This window comes from Sphaeramia orbicularis, chromosome 13, assembly GCF_902148855.1.
Source record: "Sphaeramia orbicularis chromosome 13, fSphaOr1.1, whole genome shotgun sequence".
Lineage (NCBI taxonomy): Eukaryota > Metazoa > Chordata > Actinopteri > Kurtiformes > Apogonidae > Sphaeramia > Sphaeramia orbicularis.
Genome location: NC_043969.1, coordinates 50,324,811 through 50,346,783, shown reverse-complemented (window position 1 = coordinate 50,346,783; position 21,973 = coordinate 50,324,811). Strand labels below are relative to the sequence as shown.

At 39.2% G+C, this 21,973-nt stretch overlaps 2 protein-coding genes across 3 annotated transcripts in view; one reads left to right on the top strand and one right to left on the bottom strand.

The window, feature by feature from the left end:
• The window catches only part of col4a3 (collagen, type IV, alpha 3), a 62,241-nt gene extending 47,710 nt beyond the window's left edge, over positions 1-14,531 (bottom strand). For both annotated transcript variants that reach the window (XR_003937132.1, XM_030152364.1), the window contains exons 1-7: positions 14,368-14,531; positions 6,579-6,635; positions 4,328-4,417; positions 3,290-3,334; positions 2,917-2,961; positions 2,051-2,113; positions 1,172-1,225 (exon numbers count right to left, since the gene is read on the bottom strand). Coding sequence is in view for 1 of the 2 variants with exons in the window: in XM_030152364.1 (XP_030008224.1) it covers positions 1,172-1,225; positions 2,051-2,113; positions 2,917-2,961; positions 3,290-3,334; positions 4,328-4,417; positions 6,579-6,635; positions 14,368-14,454 (441 nt within the window). In the remaining variant the exon portion in view is untranslated. The remainder of the gene's footprint in view (positions 1-1,171; positions 1,226-2,050; positions 2,114-2,916; positions 2,962-3,289; positions 3,335-4,327; positions 4,418-6,578; positions 6,636-14,367) is intronic.
• Positions 14,532-15,624: 1,093 nt separating this feature from the next.
• Positions 15,625-21,973, top strand: part of col4a4 (collagen, type IV, alpha 4) — a 71,112-nt gene continuing 64,763 nt past the window's right edge. The window contains exons 1-3 of the mRNA XM_030152363.1: positions 15,625-15,762; positions 20,388-20,507; positions 20,641-20,683. Coding sequence (XP_030008223.1) covers positions 20,461-20,507; positions 20,641-20,683 — 90 coding nt within the window. The 5' untranslated portion in view covers positions 15,625-15,762; positions 20,388-20,460. The remainder of the gene's footprint in view (positions 15,763-20,387; positions 20,508-20,640; positions 20,684-21,973) is intronic.

Genomic DNA, 21,973 nt, shown 5'->3' with positions numbered 1-21,973 from the left:
TTTATTAATGTATTTGCTCTGATATTAGTTCCTTGTACAAAAAAATGTTTAAATTTTTCTTCTGCTCAAAACAAATAATGAATGAATGAAAAAAAGCCGGTTTTGTTTAAAATCATTGCTTCCTGGTGCTTTTTAAGGCTAAAAACTCAGAAAAGGCTGATCTAGGTAATTTGCAAATGCCCATGTTCCTGTGACTTTAATAAAAGAAGCCTCAAATCATCGCAACTTTCACCGCAATTTTTTGGAAAAGCTGCTACAAAATCAGGCATTTTCAGCTGCAACAATCACAAAAAAATCCCACGAAATCCTGGAGGGACTGATTACTGTGTTCATTTGTAATGGTTTGGTGCCCTCTTGTGGTAAAACATGAATAGTGTTTTTGAGTTTTTACACAGTGTTTAGCTCGTGTGTGGGGAATACTGCATGACAGGAATGTAATGAAGAAGCGGGTTTGTGCAGAACTTAGTACTTTTGTCTCAACAAGTGTCGCCTTGGACATCATTTGTTTTTTTACACATTCTAAAAGTGATGTCGGAAGTCAATAAACAAGATAAAAGGACCATCCTGTCATCATTGGAGCCTACATCACACGCGTTAGCTAGCTGTCTAGCATACGAAAAGAAGAGACTCGATGCGAGGGCAGTAAAATGCCATACTAATGATTTCTCAGGCCAAAATAAAAGAAGGAAAAAACGGATCGGAGTGACCCACTGGCAAAATTACAAATCCTATTATGACCCGCCCTTCTCTGTCTCTGATTGGCTGGGCTGTGTGGCATTCTACACTCTGTTTGGGGATTCATTACCACCTTTTAAAATACTAAGGTTCTTCAAATTCAAGTTTGAAGGAGAGATGGTTCAAGAGTTTCAAACAGCAGAAATAAACTCAAGCATCATTGTTGTTTTGTTCTTTCCTTTCATAGAGCAGTTCAAAAACTCGCTCAGTGTTCCACCGCTCAGAACACTCTGAGTGTCGGCCATATTTACAGGTTATTTACAGTAGTTTGTACGTTTTATCAAACATTTATCAAACTATTAATCTGACTTTTTTTAGTACTTTAATATTGGAGACAGGAAGTCGTCTTTAGGTCGTGTATAATATTTATGAAACAAAGTGTTCAGAAAGAAATGTTCCAATCACTGCTTAGTAAAGTAAAGTAGGCGGGGCTTACCTGCAGACCGGCAGGTCCTGAAACCCCAGGGAACCCTGGGTATCCAACGTCCCCCTGGAGGACACAGATCAGACACAGTCACTGAGCTGACGTGTAGCCACCATGTCCACTACTGTCCACTAGTGTCCATCATGTCCACTAATGTCCACTACTGTCCTCCATGCCCACCGTGTCCACTACAGTCCACTAGTGTCCACCATGTCCACTACTGTCCTCCATGTCCACTAGTGTCCACCATTTCCACTACTGTCCACCATGTCCACAACTGTCCACATGTCCACCACCGTCCACCATGTCCACTACTGTCCACGACTGTCCTCCATGTCCATCTTGTTCACTACTGTCCACCATCTCTACCACTGTCCACCATGTCCACTGCTGTCCTCCATGTCCACTACTGTCCTCCCTGTCCACCATGTCCACTAGTATCCACCATGTCCACTACTGTCCTCCATGTCCACCATGTCCACAACTGTCCACATGTCCACCACCATCCACCATGTCCACTACTATCCACGACTGTCCTCCATGTCCACTTTGTTCACTACTGTCCACCATCTCTACCACTGTCCACCATGTCCACTGCTGTCCACCATGTCCGCCACCATCCGCCATGTCCACTACTGTCCACCATGTCCACCACCATCCACCATGTCCACTACTCTCCAACATGTCCACCACCATCCACCATGTCCACTACTGTCCACCATGTCCATCACTGTTCACCACTGTCCACCTGTCCCGCACTGTCCACTACTGTCCACCATCTCCACCACCGTCACCATGTCCACCACTGTCCACCACCGTCCATGGACAAAAACAAACGTTCACTTCTTATCATTGGAGGAGTTTTCTGACAGTAGTAAAAACCATCTCTACCTTTGTCCCATTGCATCCTGGGAGTCCAGGACGACCGATGGGTCCTTCGAGGCCAGGGAGTCCCTGAAAGAGTCCAGCAGGGTTTAAGGAACCAGATTCACTACAGAAGCATCTTCACATCAACCTGTATCTCTGAATGTTCCCTGAATGTTCTCCGGATGTTCCCTTAATGTTCTGTGTGGATTTTGTTTGGTTGTTTTTTTCTGAACTTTGTCAGGATGCTGTCATCATGGTTTTTTGGATGTTGTTCTGAATGTTCCCTGAATGTTCTGTGAATGTTCTCCGAATGTTCCCTGAATGTTCCCTGAATGTTCTGTGAATGTTCCCTTTGTGGATTTTGTTTGGTTGTTTTTTTTTAACTTTGTCAGGATGCTGTCATCATGGTTTTTTGGATGTTGTTCTGAATGTTCCCTGAATGTTCTGTGAATGCTCTCCGAATGTTCCCTGAATGTTCTGTGAATGCTCTCCGAATGTTCCCTGAATGTTCCCTGAATGGTCTGTGAATGCTCTCCGAATGTTCCCTGAATGTTCTGTGAATGCTCTCCGAATGTTCCCTGAATGTTCCCTGAATGTTCTCTGAATGTTCCCTGTGTGGATTTTGTTTGGTTGTTTTTTTCCTGAATTTTGTCAGGATGCTGTCATCGTGGTTTTTTGGATGTTGTTCTGAATGTCCCCTGAATGTTCTGTGAATGTTCCCTGAATGTTTTCTAGATATTTTTTTCTAAATGTGCTCTGGGTTTTCTCTTTATGACCTCTCAGTGTTTTCTGTGTTTTTCTGTATTTTGTTCAGATGTTTTTTAAATGTTCTTTGAATGTTTTCCAAACTTTTTCTGGATGTTCTTGTAGATGTGTTAGGATGCTCTTACCGGCAGTCCTGGGGTTCCTGGAATTCCCGGTTTTCCATGAAGGCCCTGACAGAAACATTCAGATCAGAAGATGATGTGGTTCATCAGATCCCAGATAAATGAATAATAATGAACAAACCAATAGAAAAGGAGCTCAGAAACACCACACCATCAAGGCTTCAGTTCAACCTCAAATGATGAAAAAATATGTTTAAATGACGATTAAAAAATGATATTTCTGTAAATTTCACCAGATGAGACGAATGTTTAATTCCACATCATTAAATTATCAAACATATGTCCTTGTAATCGGTCCACATTAACTGATCTGGGTTCTGATTAACTGAGTAAACAAACAAACACAACATCAGCAGTCAGCGTTAGTGCACCGTACCCTGGATCCTTTCAGTCCTGGACTCCCTGCTGCCCCCTGCTGACCCTGTAGAGGAACACAGTCAACAGCAACAACAACAAATGGGACATTTTACGGGTTTTAATTCAACAAACACAAACCAGACGCAGTTGGCTATAATTTGATGTTTTATGAGTTAAATGTAATTGGTGAAGTTACTTCAACAAAGTAGTTCTATTTCTATGAGACCTCAAAGATGTGAAACCTGTTGAAGTGACTGAATTTTAACACTATCACTGTCACATCACAAGTTTTTTTTTTTTTTTTACCTTATTGGCACAATTCAGTATTTAACCTAGCACAAAAAATAATAATGTATATGAACCAATGTTGGTGTTAATATGGAAGAGAATTAGGGCCACTGGAAAAAAAAAATTAAGGTCCTATATATATTTTTTTATTATTGTTTTGAGAAAAAAGTCAGAATTCTGACTTTAATCTCAGCATAATACTAATACTAATACTACTACTACTACTACTACTATTAATACTAATAATAAATATATATTGGACCTTAATTTAAATTTTTTTCCAGTGGCCCTAATTCTCTTCTGTATGTTAATCATTGATTTATGACAGGAGGAAAAAATGTAAAAAAAAAATAAAAAAATAAAAAAATACTAAATCCAATTTTTATGTAGAATATTGAAGAAAAAAAATTTGTGTCTTTTGGATCAAAAATATGTTTTGTTTCCATTACAAATATGACATTTAAAGGGTTAAAAATATGACAGTTATTGAGTATTTGGTATTTTTGTTCATGGCTGAAGTTGATGAAATAGAAAAAAATGTAAATAAGCTTAAAAAAACTATGAAAAAATTAGCATTACAATGACACTGTAGAGATTAGACGCTTTAGGTGGTTTTGGTTTGAAGGGTCTCTGTGGGACGGATACCAGAGGGTACAACATTCAACCACTTCATTTGATTATTTACAAATTATCATAAACTTTCAATTAAAGTTTAATCATGACACATGAAAATCAGGTGAGGTCATTATGTAACATTTATAGTTTCTACCTTCTCTCCAGTTGACCCCTGATGACCCTCGTTTCCAGGGTAACCAATGACTCCAGGTAAACCGTCATATCCAGGGTAACCGGGCTCCCCCTGTGGAGGGCAGACCAGACCCGGGTCAGTTCATCTGAACAGGTTCTGTTTGGTATAAACACCTGGCTGGAGGCCAGACGCGTTCACGGGCATCAGAGGAAAACCGATGTTTCATGTTCAGCGGAGAAGAACCAGCTTTTATCGCGCTGTTTCAACCCGGGTGGTCTGAGGAGACACCTGGGAACAGGCTCCGCCCCCCATCAGAGCAGGTGAACCGCTCCTTTAACCAGTTTGTCATTAACCATTTCATTCGTGTCCTGTTAGCTCCAATGTGTCCCAATATTTATGTCCATATAGTTTAGAAACATCCATATTTCACTGTAGTTTAATGGTAGATTTTTCTTCCTCAGTCAGATGTGATGACAGTAGATGGAAATTATTATTTACAGTCAGAGCAGGAAAAATATTTTATAAATTTACAGGAAGAACATTTAAAATCAGTCATGGATTAGAAAAAAAAAAAAGAAAATCAATGTTGATATAAATTCAGTCCAAATCATCTCTGAGTCGTTCTGGAAACAAAGATAATAATTGAACCCAAACAAACTAGTGCACTGATATCTATCCCATAATATAAAACTCTATTCTGACATTAGTCCTTATTGTTTTGGATCCCAGACCCCTGTTAGAACAGAAACACATGGATTCAACGTGTCCACAGACTTTTGGACACATAGAGTAGAAACAACTATATTTTTATTGATTTATTCAAAATTTTTCTCCATTTTGTTGATTATTAAGGTCTTTTTTTTTTTTTTTTTTTTTTTTTTTTACTTATTTTGTATTATTTTACCCAGTTATTTTGATTATTTTGGTCTTTTTTTTTGTTTGTTTTTTCCTCTTTTTTTTTTTTTTTTTTTTTTTTCATTTTGTTGATTTTTTTGGTGTGTTTTTTTTTGGGGGGGGGGGGGGGGGGGTTGTTCCCCAGACCCCTGTTAGAAAAGAAACACCTGGATTCAACGTGTCCACAGACTTTTGGACACATAGTGGACCTGAACTGTATCTGGTCACATGCTCTACATTTAGTCTTTTGGATCAGGCCATTGTATTTGTTTCTAAAAACACATGTGAAGCTGCAGCTTTAACGAATCTGAAACGAACTTCACCATCTCTACTACAGTGGAACTGTGGTGATGATGCAGTCAGTGGGAATCGAACCGAGGACTTTCTGCTCAGGTTACATCACACTGATGTTGGACTGAGACACTGAACTCATTTACACTCACACTAATACTCTGATTCTGACATTATCTGATTCGTGGAGTTATCAGATTATTATTGATCATAAATCTGTGTTTTATTAACTTGTGAATGGGATCCCTCAGGGCACCGTCTTAGGCCCCATCGTTTATATGTTTACATTCATGTATTTTCAGATGTAGGTCTACAGATGGACGCTGATGACACCGACCCCCTTTACATCCACACCAATACTCTGATCAGTATCTGATTATTATTGATCAATAAACAGTAGAATCTGATCAGGTTTGATGAGATCACAGCAGTAATCTGATTATAATAAATCAGAGTAACACACCTGGATTTGTCCCCAACACACTCATGTCTTCATGTGTGTATACAGGTTGATCTGATTTATTTAGTTCTTTAACGTCTGCACGTGTAAAAACAATTAAAATCATATAAAACAGAAGTGACAATAATAGACAATAACAGGAAGTTGGATTTTACGTCACTACATACGTGTGAAAACATAGTTATAGTTAGTTCTAGACATGAGTTCAGATATACAGTACATACTCCTAATATAGTTAATATTGTTAATATTGTGTCTATTCATAGCCCATTTTATGTGAATTTTAGATTTTTAACACTTTTCTATTTTACTATTTGTAAAATATTATATTCTATTTAATTATGTTGTTTTTAGTTTTTGTAATTTTATATTTACTCTATTCTTATTTTCTGAAGTACTGTATTTTATTCATAATGTTCCACTGATTGGAGGAACACTGAACACACGACTATTCTATTCTATTCTATTCTATTCTATTCTATTCTATTCTATTCTATTCTATTCAGAGTGGACAGTGGAAGCAGGTCAGTGTAGTGACTCTACATGACCACCAGGAGGCAGCAGAGAGCAGACACTACAGCTGTCACTGAACTTTTCAGGGCATCACAGTGTAAACAAACTGCCCACCTTCTGACCTTTGACCCCATCACAGTGACAGGGAGACTTCCCACTGCAGCTGCACACCTGCAAACAGAAGAAGAAGAGGAACATGAACAAGAACAACCAGAAGAAGAACATCACGAACATCTGTCTGATGTGTAGATGTAGTTTGTGTCCTTTCTTTCTGAAACATAAGAGAACGTTTCCTGGGTCCAAACCCAAACAGCTGCAGTTCAAACAGTTTGTGTGGATGTGATAAACCTCAGCCCTCATCCTTCTATCTCCATTCCTGTCAACCCTGCCCCAACATGTCCCAACTGCAGCTCGGCATCGTGGGTAAAATGCAGCTGAGATGTCAGTTTAGTCTGAGCTCCTTTATCACGTTTGGTCAGTTTATTTAGTTCTTAACGAAACAGTAGCGTTGGATCCTAACTCCCAGATAAACTGAGCTGCAGATGGAGGCGACCTCCATGACCTGCACCTGCTCTAAGTCAACATGGTCTCCAGGTCCTGTAAGGTCCACCTCTGAGGTCCAATGTGGTCTCCAGGGCCTGTAAGGTCCACCATCAAATTATAGGAAGTCAGATATGACCTTTCATTTGGTACCAGTTTTGTTGACCTTTGACCTTGAAAGGTCAAACTCAAGGTCATGATTTTCAAAATACCCAATTTTTGACCGTAACACCTGCAATTTTGCAGTAAAACAACTAGTATCAGATTATAAAGTGTTAAAAAGGGATTTGTCAAGTGCACGTCCTGTGGCCGTTTCATCTGTTTGTCTTTTTTTTGTTGGCTGTTTCATCTGTTTGTCTTTTTTTTGTTGGCTGTTTCATCTGTTTGTCTTTTTTTTGTTGGCTGTTTCATCTGTTAGTCTGTCTGTTTATTTGTTTTTCTTTGCAAGGCAGAGACAGACAGGTGTCATTTCCTGTCTGACATTCTGTGATTTTTTCCACATTCTTTTATTTCCGCAACAGAAACAGCAGCAACAACTGATTTTTATAAAACTGGAGTCGCATAAGTTAAGTTAATAATTAACCAAAGTAAACTAAACCAAACCAAACCAAATTAAACTAAACTAATAATAATAATAATAATAACAATAATAATAATAATAATAATAATAATAATAATAATAATAATAATAATAATAATAATAATAATAATAATAATATAATTGCTGCTACAGCCACTGTCCACTGTGCGGTGCTAGAGATCGAACACTGAATGATTGATCCGTTGCCATAGAAACAACTGCTGTGAATGATGGACTGAGGTCAAAGGTCACGGTTCTGGTCTGGACTCAGTTGTCTCTGTTCATCTGGACCTGATTCATCTGTTAGTGACATAAAGACAGTTTACAGAGGGGGTTCTGTGGGTCAGATCCATCACCTGGACCAGGACCTGGACCATGTTGGAAGATCTGAGTTCATCCAGGATGTGGATTCATGTTCATGATCAGAGGAACACGTCTGATATGAAGAGTGAGTCAACCACAGAAAAAACAGACCTGCAGTCTGAACTGTGTTCAAGCCTCAGCTCAGAAACCAGGATCACAAATAAAAAAAACCCATCTAACCTGAACCATCTAAACCACCTGAACCATCTAAACCACCTGAACCACCTAAACCATCTGAACCATCTAAGCCATCTAAACCATCTGAACCATCTAAGCCATCTAAACCATCTAAACCATCTGAACCATCTAAACCACCTGAACCACCTAAACCATCTAAACCATCTGAACCATCTAAGCCTTTTAAACCATCTGAACCATCTAAACCACCTGAACCACCTAAACCATCTAAACCATCTGAACCATCTAAGCCTTTTAAACCATCTGAACCATCTAAACCACCTGAACCACCTAAACCATCTAAACCATCTGAACCATCTAAGCCATCTAAACCATCTGAACCATCTGAACCATCTGAACCATCTAAACCACCTGAACCACCTAAACCATCTAAACCACCTAAACCATCTAAACCATCTGAACCATCTAAGCCATTTAAACCATCTGAACCATCTGAACCACCTGAACCACCTAAACCATCTAAACCATCTAAGCCATCTAAACCATCTGAACCATCTGAACCATCTAAACCACCTGAACCACCTAAACCATCTAAACCACCTAAACCATCTAAACCATCTGAACCATCTAAACCACCTGAACCACCTAAACCACCTAAACCATCTAAACCATCTAAACCATCTCCACCAGGCTGGTTTTTAGGATTCTATGTCTCAACAATACTAATTTTGTGCACATGACACTAATATGTGCAAAAGAGAAACGACTGCATCTTACAAAATCAATGTGTATATATCATAGTACATGTACTCCAAACCGCTCAACAGTGGGAACGCACCAGTCTCTACACAGACGCACAAATGGACTCAGATGCAAACGGGACAAATGGAACTGATCATAATGTTAAATGCTGGAGACATAGAAATGAATCCTGGTCCAGCACCACCAGGTCCAAGCACTACAGCATGGACGTCTCCCGTGCCCCCAGCAGCGCCCCGGTGGCTCCGGTACTGACCCCTTTAGTCCACCCTGCTCACCTCCGTGGCTCCCGTTTGCTCCTGCTGGACACCGGCGTGTTTCTGCGGCCGCCTTGGTGTGCCCGGCGGCCTGGTGTTTCCTGGCTTGTTGCCTGTTGGTGGTCCCATGTGCGCTTGGGTGGACTGGCAGTGGGGGGTGTGCCCCTGGGGTGCCCGCTTCGGGGGATTCCTGCGTGCGCGCCCACGGTTTGGTCGGTGTTACCAACGCTGACAGCAACCACCTGGGGCCTGCGCCTTTGGATCTGACATCTACGCCTGGCTCGGTTGCTGGTAAGGTGGACCCTACACAACCCTACACGGCCCAGACCGACGGCGACTGGATGCGTTACCGAGGCCCAGACGGGGCTGAAGACACTGTAATCCGGTGAGTGCGCGACCAGGCGGGCATCGTTTGTCACTCCCGAAGAAACATGCCCCAAACAGCGCACTGCGCAAGAATATTAGTCTAAGTCAGGGTGTCAAAGTCATGTTAGTTCAGCAGCCAGATTCAGCTAAATTTGATCAGACATGGGCCGAACCAGTAAAATACTAACATAATAATATATAAATAATGTCAACTCCAAACTGTTCTCCATGTTTTAGAGCGAAAAAAGTAAAATTACATTATGAACAGGTTTACATCTATAAAGTATCCTTTCAAAAGATGTGAATAACATGAACAAACAGAAAAAATAAGTGTAATTTTAACAGTATTTTGCCTCAGTTGATCATTTACACATGTACTTTATAACTTACAGATCACAGTGGATCTACAAACACACAAAACATTTACTGACAGGCAGACTATTGGTAAAACTGTACTTCTTTCTCTTAAGACATTTCAGGTTATTCACATTTTTTTGCAAAATTATACTTTGTTTTAGAGTAAATACATGAAAATATTTCCATTTACAAAGAGAAACATTTGGAGTTGTCATTATTTCTATGTTATTATGATAGTATTTTACTGGTCCTGCCCACTTGAGATTGAATTGGTCTGAATGTGGAACCTGAACTAAAAGGATTGTTAATATCTTTGTATAATTTTTGCATTACACAAATTCATCCACAGGGCCAGACTGGACCTTTGGCGGGCCGGATTTGGCCGCCGGGCCGCATGTTTGACACCTGTGGTCTAAGGAATCCAGTGTTGAAAAAGTATCGTACTGCCAAACTATTTACAACACTAAACCAGGCTAAAATAGTCTGGGATCCAAAGTGTAAACCCCGTGGATTATTCGGAGGCCACTTAAACATCCGGAGCATGGCTCCTAAACCTGAACAACTGGAATATTTATTAATAAACTCACACACTGATTTTTGAGGACTGACAGAAACGTGGCTAACTTGCTCTTCTTCAGATGCTGTGATAAATATGCCTGGATACAAAACATTTAAAAGAAACCGGGGCAAAGGAAGGGGTGGGGGTGTTTTATTGCATGTTAAGAACACGCTAAAATGCAAATAAATTGAACTGTCCAGTGAAACTGAACTTGAAAGTATTACTGTAACTATTACTCTCTCCTCTGAAATGTCATTTACAATTTTCTGCATTTATAGAAAATCATCTGCAACAACAGAATTTTATGATCAACTGAAACTTGTTCTGGGACATTGTAAATCAAGTAAAGAGCTGATCATTTTGGGAGATTTCAATACCAATTGGGATGATAAAAAGGATAGCAATAATCTCAGACATATTACAGAACATTTTAATCTCAAACAACTGATAGAAAAACCCATCAGAATTACTACTCGCTCTTCAACCCGAATAGACTTAATGTTCACAAATCAGCCTGACAGAATTCTCAAAACCTGTCATCTTTTAACAGGGATGTCTGACCGTAATATTCCTTTGTTTCAACGTAAACTCTCCAAAGCTAGGTTTCTTAACCCACAAATATCTGGGAGTTGTCATGAGTTCATTCCAGAAAATCAAACTCAAAATCTTGATGCAGCTCTTAAAGAAACCGACTGGAGTGAAGTTCTCATGAACATTGATATAGAAAAGGGTTGTGAATCCTTTGGCCTAATAGTAAATAAAATAGTGGCACAATTTACAAAGAGGGGAAGATGAGGGAAAAACAATAGAAATGTGCTACCATGGATAGACAATGATTGTAGGAAACTGATGAAAGAGAGAGATATATTGCTTAAGAAAGCTCTAAAATCTGGTCTAACCACTGACCGGCAGAAATTTACTTCAGCTAGAAATAAAGTAACAAGACTAATTCGTAAGGCCAAAGCAAATTTTTACATCAACATTATAAATGATGCAAGAGGAAATAGCAAAGTGATTTGGAAAAATATCAATAAATTAACTGGTAAACAACCCAAAAATGTTACTAATAATTTTGAAATCAAAATAAATGACGCCCTAGTGCAAAATCCTCTTATCGTAGCAACTGAAATGAATAAATATTTTGTCGATTCTGTTAATGAGATAACTCAACAGTTCACTCGACCTGACTGTGCACATTATCCTGTCAGTTCTTGTCAGGCTGTTTTTAGGATAGAGGAAATTTCAGAGGGAGAAGCTGCCAGCATTATCAGCTCCCTCAACCGCTCAAAGGCTAAGGATGTTTATGGACTCAGTACTCATCTTTTAAAACTGCACAAAGATGCACTAATTTTACCAATAACTCATTTAGTAAATCTATCTTTTAAACAAAGTGTTGTGCCGTCGGCATGGAAGCTGGCTGTAGTCACACCAGTTTATAAGTCTGGTGATAAAACTGAAATGGCTAATTATCGGCCCATCAGTGTTTTCCCCACGATCTCTAAGATTGCAGAGAAATGGGTGGCAAAGCAGCTGAATGCACACTGAAACACTGGACACACCCCCCTACATCCAACGCAGTTCAGATTTTGTAATAATCACTCCACAGAGTCTGCAAACTGCATATATATATATATATATATATATATATATATATATATATATATATATATATATATATATATACATATATATATATATATACAGGGTGGGGAAGCAAAATTTACAATGAACATTTAGTTATTTTTTCTCAGCAGACACTACGTCAATTGTTTTGAACCCAAACATATACTGATGTCATAATCATACCTAACACTATTATCCATACCTTTTCAGAAACTTTTGCCCATATGAGTAATCAGGAAAGCAAACGTCAAAGAGTGTGTGATTTGCTGAATGCACTCGTCACACCAAAGGAGATTTCAAAAATAGTTGGAGTGTCCATAAAGACTGTTTATAATGGAAAGAAGAGAATGACTATGAGCAAAACTATTACCAGAAAGTCTGGAAGATACTATTAAAGAAGAATGGGAGAAGTTGTCACCACAATATTTGAGGAACACTTGCGCAAGTTTCAGGAAGCGTGTGAAGGCAGTTATTGAGAAAGAAGGAGGACACATAGAATAAAAACATTTTCTATTATGTACATTTTCTTGTAGCAAATAAATTCTCATGACTTTCAATAAATTAATTGGTCATACACTGTCTTTCAATCCCTGCCTCAAATTATTGTAAATTTTGCTTTCCCACCCTGTATATATATATATATATATATATATATATATATATATATATATATATATATATATATATATATATATAGTCCAAAGTCTTCTCGATAAACATGCCTGTGTAGGAGCCGTCTTTCTAGACCTCAAGAAGGCTTTTGACACCGTCAATCACCACATTCTTTTATCCAAACGGACCCGTTTTAATCTCTCACTAGAAACACAGCACTGGTTTCAATCTAACTTGTGTGACCGAAAACAGTGTGTGTCCCTTTCTGGCTTCAATTCGTCTTACCTCAGTTGTCCCGCAGGGGTCCCCCAAGGCAGTATTTTTGGGCCTATTTTATTTAGTATTTTTCTAAATGACCTTCCGGAAGTCTGTTTAAATGTTAACGCTCAAATGTATGCAGACGATGCAGTCATTTTTCCACATGCCAAAAATCCACAGGAAGCCTCCCGAACCTTGACAGCAACCATGACCCATGTGCAGAACTGGGTCAAGGAATCCTGTTTACAGCTGAATACAAAGAAAACAGTCTGCATGGTGTTCACCAAAAAGCCAACTGAACTGAAACAGTCGAACATGTTTCTTGAAGGGTGGAACTGGATTTAGTCAAAGAGTTCAAGTACCTGGGGTTAACCTTAGGCCCAACATTAACATTTAAACAACACATAAAGCGACTGAAGAAGACAGTAAATTTTAATGTGCAAAATTTTAAAGACGTCAGACCCTTTTTGACCTTTTATGCCGCTAAGATGTTTTTACAGTATGATTTTCTCTCACACTGAATACTGTCGAACTTCCTGGTCACTTACTGCTGGCACAACACCCAAACCCATAGAATCACTTTTTTAAAAAGCCATAAAAATATTTGAAAAAAAAAAAAAAACATTTAATTTCCACCACTGCATTGTTCTAGATAAATATAAATTTCTTAATTTTAATAATTTTCTGAATTTTAAAAATGCTTGCCTGATATTTAAAGACTTGCCCCTCCTCCCTTGACAGATTTGATCAAATCCCGCTCTGTCAGTGGGAGGGGCCACGCAGGCGCACTACTGTTGGACAAACTACACTTTCAGTCACTGGAACTGAATATTGGAACAGTTTACCGCTCAAATCACAACTTAAACATTGGATGAAGGAAAACCAGACCTGTGACCATCAGTAGATCATGCTCACTGTGTTGTTCTGTGTGTTTTATCATGTTTTGCCTTTTTATCAGCTGTCTTTCCTGTCACCTGCTGAGGGACTACAGATGGAAATTAGCACTGCTGCTACAATCTGACATATTTACAGCTGCAATTGTTGTTTATTAATATGCACTGTCCCTAATAAATAAATAAATAAATAAATAAATAAATAAATAAGATGTAATTTAACAATAATTAACCTTAATTCAGAGAAAAATCACAAAAATGAACGTGGATCAGAAGAGCATATACAGGAGAACAACAACCCACACAAACTAACACAACTAACCCTCAGGAGGTATTTAGTGTCAGAAATGTGATTCTTTAGTAATAATAATAATAATAATAATAATAATAATAATAATAATAATAATAATAATAATAATATTTGACTCCTCACATGTGAACATTAAACCTCTTTGGTTGAAAAGTAAACCTTTTTTTTTTTAAACACTTTCAATTTATTAGGGCCTATATTATTATTATTATTATTATTATTATTATTATTATTATTATTATTATTATTATTATTATTATTATTATTATTATCATTTTCGGTTCTCACCGCTTCTCCACGTCCCGGACCCACGTTGCAGATCAGCAGCAGAACCACCAGCACCCTGGTTGGACCCTCCATCCTGAGGTTCACCATGTAGTCCCTTCAGCACCCTCCGTGCTGTGGTCCTTCCAACATGAGAGGAACGAGAGGAGCTCGGAGCTCGGAGGGCAGACGACAGCACGGAGCGTGCTGAAAGGACTCGAGTCAGACCCCCATCGCTCACCCCCGCACATCCGGGACACCTCTTCAAAATAAAACCCTGAACCTGTCTCTTTTCCATGTTTGTAAAGCACTGTGAGTTGCCCTGTGTATGAATGGTGCTATACAAATACATCTGCCTTGCCTAAAGGCCTCCAGGTGTAGACCGGCACAGAGGGACCTGGTCCTGGACCGGCCTGATGTGGTGATGGTCTGGAGGCACAACATGAGACAAGTTGTGTCTAGTGATAGTAACAGTTCCCCTGAGGACAGTGAGTCCCCAATCTGAGGTCCAATGTGGTCTCCAGGGTCTTTAAGGTCCACCTCTGAGGTCCAACGTGGTCTCCAGGGTCTTTAAAGTCCACCTCTGAGGTCCAACGTGGTCTCCAGGGTCTTTAAGGTCCACCTCTGAGGTCCAACGTGGTCTCCAGGGTCTTTAAGGTCCACCTCTGAGGTCCAACATGGTCTCCAGGGTCTTTAAGGTCCACCTCTGAGGTCCAACGTGGTCTCCAGGGTCTTTAAGGTCCACCTCTGAGGTCCAACGTGGTCTCCAGGGTCTTTAAGGTCCACCTCTGAGGTCCAACATGGTCTCCAGGGTCTGTAAGGTCCATCTCTGAGGTCTGAGGAACTAATGTAAGGAATGATGTTCAAAGGGATCATGTGGATGTGGACAGGGGTCTGGACCAGCACACATGGGGGTCTAATGGGACCAAAGGAAGGTTCCTTTCACCTTATGTGTGTTTTTATTTATCTTTTACATATACTTTTTTTTATTTTTATTTTTTTTTGCCACTTATGGGTAAGGAACCAAATATGGTAACTTCACTGACCTTGATTTTCTCCAGGACAATAAAACATTTTGAAAACACTCATAGTCTTGTTGTGTCCACTCTCACACTCAGGTGTGTCTGTGGGTGGACTCTAAAGGGTTCAAGGTTCACCAGTCAAATGATCCAGTCCACATTCAGCTCCAGAACCCGCTTCTGCTCGCGAGGCTTTTATTCTGAAGTGCGCAGCCGGAAGTGCGCGCGGCGGTCCCTGCGTCAGTTCGCGGCTGTTTGCGCTGTTGGAGCAGCTGTGCGCATCAGTGCGGAGCCGCTGTGTCCGGTGCGGATGAGTGGGATGAGTGGGTGAGGGACGCTTTCTTCTATGTGACATGAGGTTCTACCGCACCACGCACTGAGCTCAGCGCGAGACCCTCAGGTAAGTGCGCGTGACTCACCTGTCCTGTCAGTGTCCGCGAGCCGCTAATGAGCCGCTAATTACTGCCAGACTGGGATGAATGTGATGCATGAAGAGTGACAGTAAGAAGTAAATGATGACACACTGGACCGGGTTCACCTCGGACTGGGTCAGACCAGTCCAGGGGCCCGGTCCGGCTCAGTGACCCGGGTCGGTGTCCAGACCAGGTCCGGGGCTGCAGGAGGGTCAGTTCTGAAGTTAATGTGGCATCAACATTTGGAGGTAATCTGTGGATTCAAGTGTTGATTAACGAAACTGGTCCCGGTACCGGCCCTCCTGGACCTGTTGGACCACCTTACCAGAGCCAGTGGGATGAGGAGAGAAGGTATCTGTAAAAAAAAAATAAATAAAAAGTTTGATAAGTTTTTTAATACTGTGTAATGTCAGATTCAGCCTAAAGAGAAACTATTTAACTATTATTATTGTTGTTGTTGTTTTCATTCTATTATTCTATGTATTTTATTATCCTGATGCATTAATAGCTCATTAATGAGTCGTTAATGTTATGAACAGAGGTGATCCACACGCACATCCAGAAAATGAAGGGTGTGCAGGATCCAAAAAAACTAATGAAAAAAATAAAGGACGGTCTGCACAACCTGTGAGCTCCAAACAGTTTATTAACAGACGTGATGTTTCAGGCTGAGGCCTTCATCAGACTAAGGGCAGGTAGGATTACACAGGTGTTTATATAGAGTGCTTGATTAGACTATCACGTGACATGTGATGCATGACGTCTGGGAAAAGCAAAACAAAATGTAAACTTTTTGAATTTACAATCAATCAAATAAAGTTATCGATCAGATGTTTTAAATGTATATAAATTCAGTGGTCCGGCCACTTTAAACTCATGCAAATACAAACAGATATTAACCGAGTTTCTTTACATTCATACAAGTTCATGGAACTGCATTAACCAGGTCTCACAGAGTTCATACAAGTGCATGTGGCTACAATAACTGGGTTACTGGGAAATTCCTCTCAGTTCATGTATCTACAATGATCAAGTACCTCAAAGTATATGTAAATGAATTCAATCAAGTCAGTGCATACAAAACTGTCATGTGACAATAATCCGCTGCCCATGTGGAGGTGGTGACAGAACCACAGCATAAGTGCACTTTTCTTGCTTACAAATGTACAAAAAAAAAATCTAAAAAAACAAAAAATGTATTTTAGGCAATGTTGAACAGCATCCAAATAGTTATATTTTTCTTGTTAATAATGTTAATAACAAATAAATCCAGTCTCAACATTAAAATAATATGATCAAAATTATGAACAAACATTCAACTAATGAACAAAAACTGAGATTTGTGCCACATTTGAATTTAATCTTAACTTTAATTTGCTTGAATTGTTTTGATTCTAAATTAAACTTATTCTGTGTTTTACATTGTTGTTGTTGTTGTTGTTTTTGGGGAAAATCAGAATCATTGAATTTATTCAGTATCAGTTTGATGTTTTTTGTTGGGTTTTTAACTAACATGTTGTGGGAGATGAGGTCATGTTTACTCAGAGGCAGAGCCATAAAAAGAGTTACGACACCTTTGATGTGGTCGCTCCATTGATCACATGGTTCATGTCAGTCTGAATAGTTCCAAACAAACCCAGCGCTGTCATGTTCTTCTGTGGGATGAACAGCACTGAGTGTGTTATTACAGGTAAATATAAACCAAATAAGCCCCACCCACCTGTTGTGTGTTCTACTGTGTGTACTGTTGTGTGTGTTCTACTGTGTGTACTGTTGTGTGTGTTCTACTGTGTGTACTGTTGTGTGTGTTCTACTGTGTGTACTGTTGTGTGTTCTACTTCTGAGTAGTGGGGTGGACCTCTGAAAGGACTGACTTTTTTACTGTGAAAACTGACATTTAGGCTAAAGGTTGGTGTTAGCTTGGGTAGGCTACTTCAGTGAGTGGTGCTAGCTTTACCAGTTCATTCATTCTGTAATTGGACTGGACTGGTACGGAGACAGACAATGGACCATTTGAACTATTATAGAACTGTGGTCCAACCAGAAAACAGTGTTTATCTGTGAACACTGTGTGTCTGCCAAGCTCTGCTCTGACAACACACACAATAAGGCATTAACCACAAGATAGCATACAGGCTAGCTTAGCATGTTGGCGTTAGCACACACACAATAAGGCATTAACCACAGGATCGCATACAGGCTAACTTAGCATGTTAGCGTTAGCACACACACAGAAAGGCATTAACTACAGGATAGCATAGAGGCTAACATAGCATGTTAGCATTAGCACACACACAGTAAGGCATTAACCACAGGATAGTAGACAGGCTAACTTAGCATGTTAGCGTCAGCACACACACAATAAGGCATTAACCACAAGATAGGAGACAGGCTAACTTAGCATGTTGTCATTAGCATGGATGCTTAACTCATTAAAAACTCAACATTAACAAACTGAAAACTCAACAGAATTCTTATAGGACGAGTCAGCTCTTACAAACGCCAAGTGACAGAAGTTTCGCTTTCTTTATTAACTCATGAGTAACTAGAAAAACTGACAATGTATGACCATTAGTTGGTTTTATGGATCTGATAAATCTATGGATATTTACACTTTTACAAACTGAACCTTTAAGTCAATAAATCCAGGGTTAACCCTTCAGTGTCCCGCCCATACAGGCCCTTTAACCACCAACAGCACAGCATCTGTGCAGTGATGTAGTAATGTCCCCCCCAAAAAAATCAGTGTTTAACTTTACAATAAATAAATAAATAAATAAATAAATAAATAAATATATATATATACACATACATACATATATATATATATGTATATATATATATGTATATATATATATATATATATATATATATATATATATATATATGTATATATAATTTATTTATTTGTTTTCAGCAACTCGAGCCATGAACAAAAATACCAAATACTCTATAACTGTCCAATGTTTTTTAACCATTTAAATGACATGTTTTTAATGGAAACAAACCATTTTTGATGCAAAAAAGACAAAAAAAGGTTTTTTTTTGTTTTGTTTTGTTTCCTCATAATACTACATAAAAATTGGATTAGTTTTATTTCTTCCTCATTTTTTTGGTTCTAGGTCAAATGTTAAATGTGTCAGTGTGTATTTTGTACTCACTTGGTTGGATTAGTGGATCAGCAGGTATGAAACAGTTTAGATCAGTAGATGGTTTTGGTTTTAGAGGGTTAACAGAATAAATACAGGGTTCTGCATGGTATGAAATATTGTCCTCATTTTCTCCTGAACTTTAGAAGGATTTGTTCACTTTTATGCCATTTTTCAAGGTTTTTTTGGTCTATTTTTTCATTACTTTTCAAGTATTTTGCTCATTTTATTGTCAATTTACAAATTTTTGTATATTTTATCCTATGAATAATTGAGGTAAAACTATATTTTACACTAATTATTGACATTGGTAGGATTAGTGGATCCACAGGCATTAAACAGTTTAGGTTAAAGGTGGACGTTTGGGTCTTTAAGGGTTAAAGGTGAACGTTTGGGTCTTTAAGGGTTAAAGGTGAACGTTTGGGTCTTTAAGGGTTAAAGGTGAACGTTTGGGTCTTTACGGGTTAAAGGTGGATGTTTGGGTTTTTAAGGGTTAAAGGAGGACGTTTGGGTCTTTAAGGGTTAAAGGTGAACGTTTGGGTCTTTAAGGGTTAAAGGTGAACGTTTGGGTCTTTAAGGGTTAAAGGTGAACGTTTGGGTCTTTAAGGGTTAAAGGTGAACGTTTGGGTCTTTAAGGGTTAAAGGTGAACGTTTGGGTCTTTAAGGGTTAAAGGTGGACGTTTGGGTCTTTAAGGGTTAAAGGTGAACGTTTGGGTCTTTAAGGGTTAAAGGTGAACGTTTGGGTCTTTACGGGTTAAAGGTGGATGTTTGGGTTTTTAAGGGTTAAAGGAGGACGTTTGGGTCTTTAAGGGTTAAAGGTGAACGTTTGGGTCTTTAAGGGTTAAAGGTGAATGTTTGGGTCTTTAACCGTAGAACCACTGGTCGAACACACATCCCCATCACCTCTAATACCAGTCAGGTTTACGTCCAACACCATCAAAAAATGAAACAAAGACTAAAACCCAGTTTGTTGGTGATGCTCCATCTGTCTGATTATTGTGTTTCCTACTGATCATTACACGGGTGAATTTCTGGTGTTTGTAACTGCAGTTATATTCATGTGGTGTTGTTGTAATGTTTTTTTTTTTTTGTTTTTTTTTGCTAAAAATTACTTAATCGTTTCATGAGCATGTATGCAATATATACCATTAAAGTTCTCAAACTGATTATAAACACTGACCTGTACACATTAAATGACTTTTACATTAACTTTAATAAATGATATAAAGTGCACAATGAGCACTAGTCATTTAAGGATTTTCTTTTTGTAGATTATATTATTTTGTGAACTTTGCCCATTTCGTAGATTTTTCATAATTTTATTAGTTTTAAATATGTCTCTTCTTTGTCTCATATGTCATTTCATTTTTGCTAAAACTCATTAAACATTCAATTAAAACAGTGTCCTTTAGTTAGGTTTTTTTTTTTTTTTGGTAATGATCATTGTCTCCTGTTTTCTTCAGGACGTTGGCACGGCGACCAACAGGAGGCGGAGTCAGTGACTGTAGGCGTGGCTTCATCTGAGCGCCTGAAAGGATGGAGCTGACTTCCTGTTCCATCGCCTACAGCCGCACATGGCTCTGGTAAACAAATAAACAAAAATAAACAAATAAAGAATAAATATAAAGGACATACTGGAACGATGGGAGAGCAGAAATAACCTGATGTCCACCTGTCTGTCTGTCTGTCCACCTGTCTGTCTGTCCATCCGTCCAGGTGTTTCCTGATGGTCCTCATCACTTCACCCTCAGCTCTGGCAGTAAGTTCACCTTACACACGTCAAGTGTCATCAGATAACCTTTGTTATGAGTTGGTGTGATATACATAAAATTTGACTGATTGACTGATTGATTGATTGACCTTCTGGGTTAGCATTAGCATTAACATTAGTATAAGCATTAGCGTAACCCTTCCCTTCTTTTCACCGATGACAGCCTTGTTTCTATTTGGATCATTGTTAATCTCAAAGACTCAGGTTTGAGGAGACAGGTGTCCTCAAACACTCATGAAACCAAATACTCAAGTGGGTCAGACCAGTAAAACAACAGAGACAAAAGTACAGCTTAATGATCAACAACGTTTCTTTACAAGTGGGAATAACACAAACAACCTGAAATGTCTTTCATTGTAAACTAAGCCTATGTTCAGACTGCAGACAAATGTGACCTGGATCTGGGGTGTGTTTCTGCACTAGTTCGTTAAATCGTTAAGCCCAGCGCAACGCAAAATGCATCTATTTAACGCATTTTGCGCTATCCCGTTTCTGGGCTCGCTCTTTGTTCGTTCACAACTAGTGCAATGCAAAATGCGTTCATTTGTTAGTTCATTAACCCCAATGCAACGCAAAATGCGCTATCCCGTTTCTGGGCTAGTTCATTAAAAGTGTGCGCTCGCCCAGTTCCTCGTTACAGAGCTGATTTTAATGCGAACCTCAGAGGTCTGCGTTAGAAGGAGGATGTATTCTTGTAGATTCATTTCACTTCGTTTCTGTCATGTATTTCCTTTGAAATATTATTTACATTTGTAGAAGAAGATTTTAACACAAGTCTGACAATATCTGTAATGATATCAGATTTTTCCCATGGACATTCTGCACCAATAAAAACGAATTCACTGAGTGAGGACTGATCTGCTCACTGGATTTTATTTTCTATGGATTTATGGATAAATAGAAAAGCACTCGGAGAGCGCAGACCTCCGCCAAGGCAGATCAGCCCCCCCCCCCCCCCCCCCGGATCACCATCAAAATTTTATCATTTGTTCCTTGTGCCGCTATCAACATTTCCTGAAATTTTCATCCAAATCTGTCCGGGTTATCTTGCACACAGACAGACAGACAAACCAACGCCGGGAAAAACAGAACCTCCTTGGTGGAGGTAAATATAGATTAGTTCAGGACAAAGTGAGTGTGGCTTTGAGAGATAAATGAAAGCATGAATGAATGAATGAATGAGAACCATATGGGACCAGAGCCAGTGAACTGGTGTCACACACACCAGCTGGGGGGGGGGGTCTGTGCATGCGTAATGAGATATGAGCGCGTGGACGA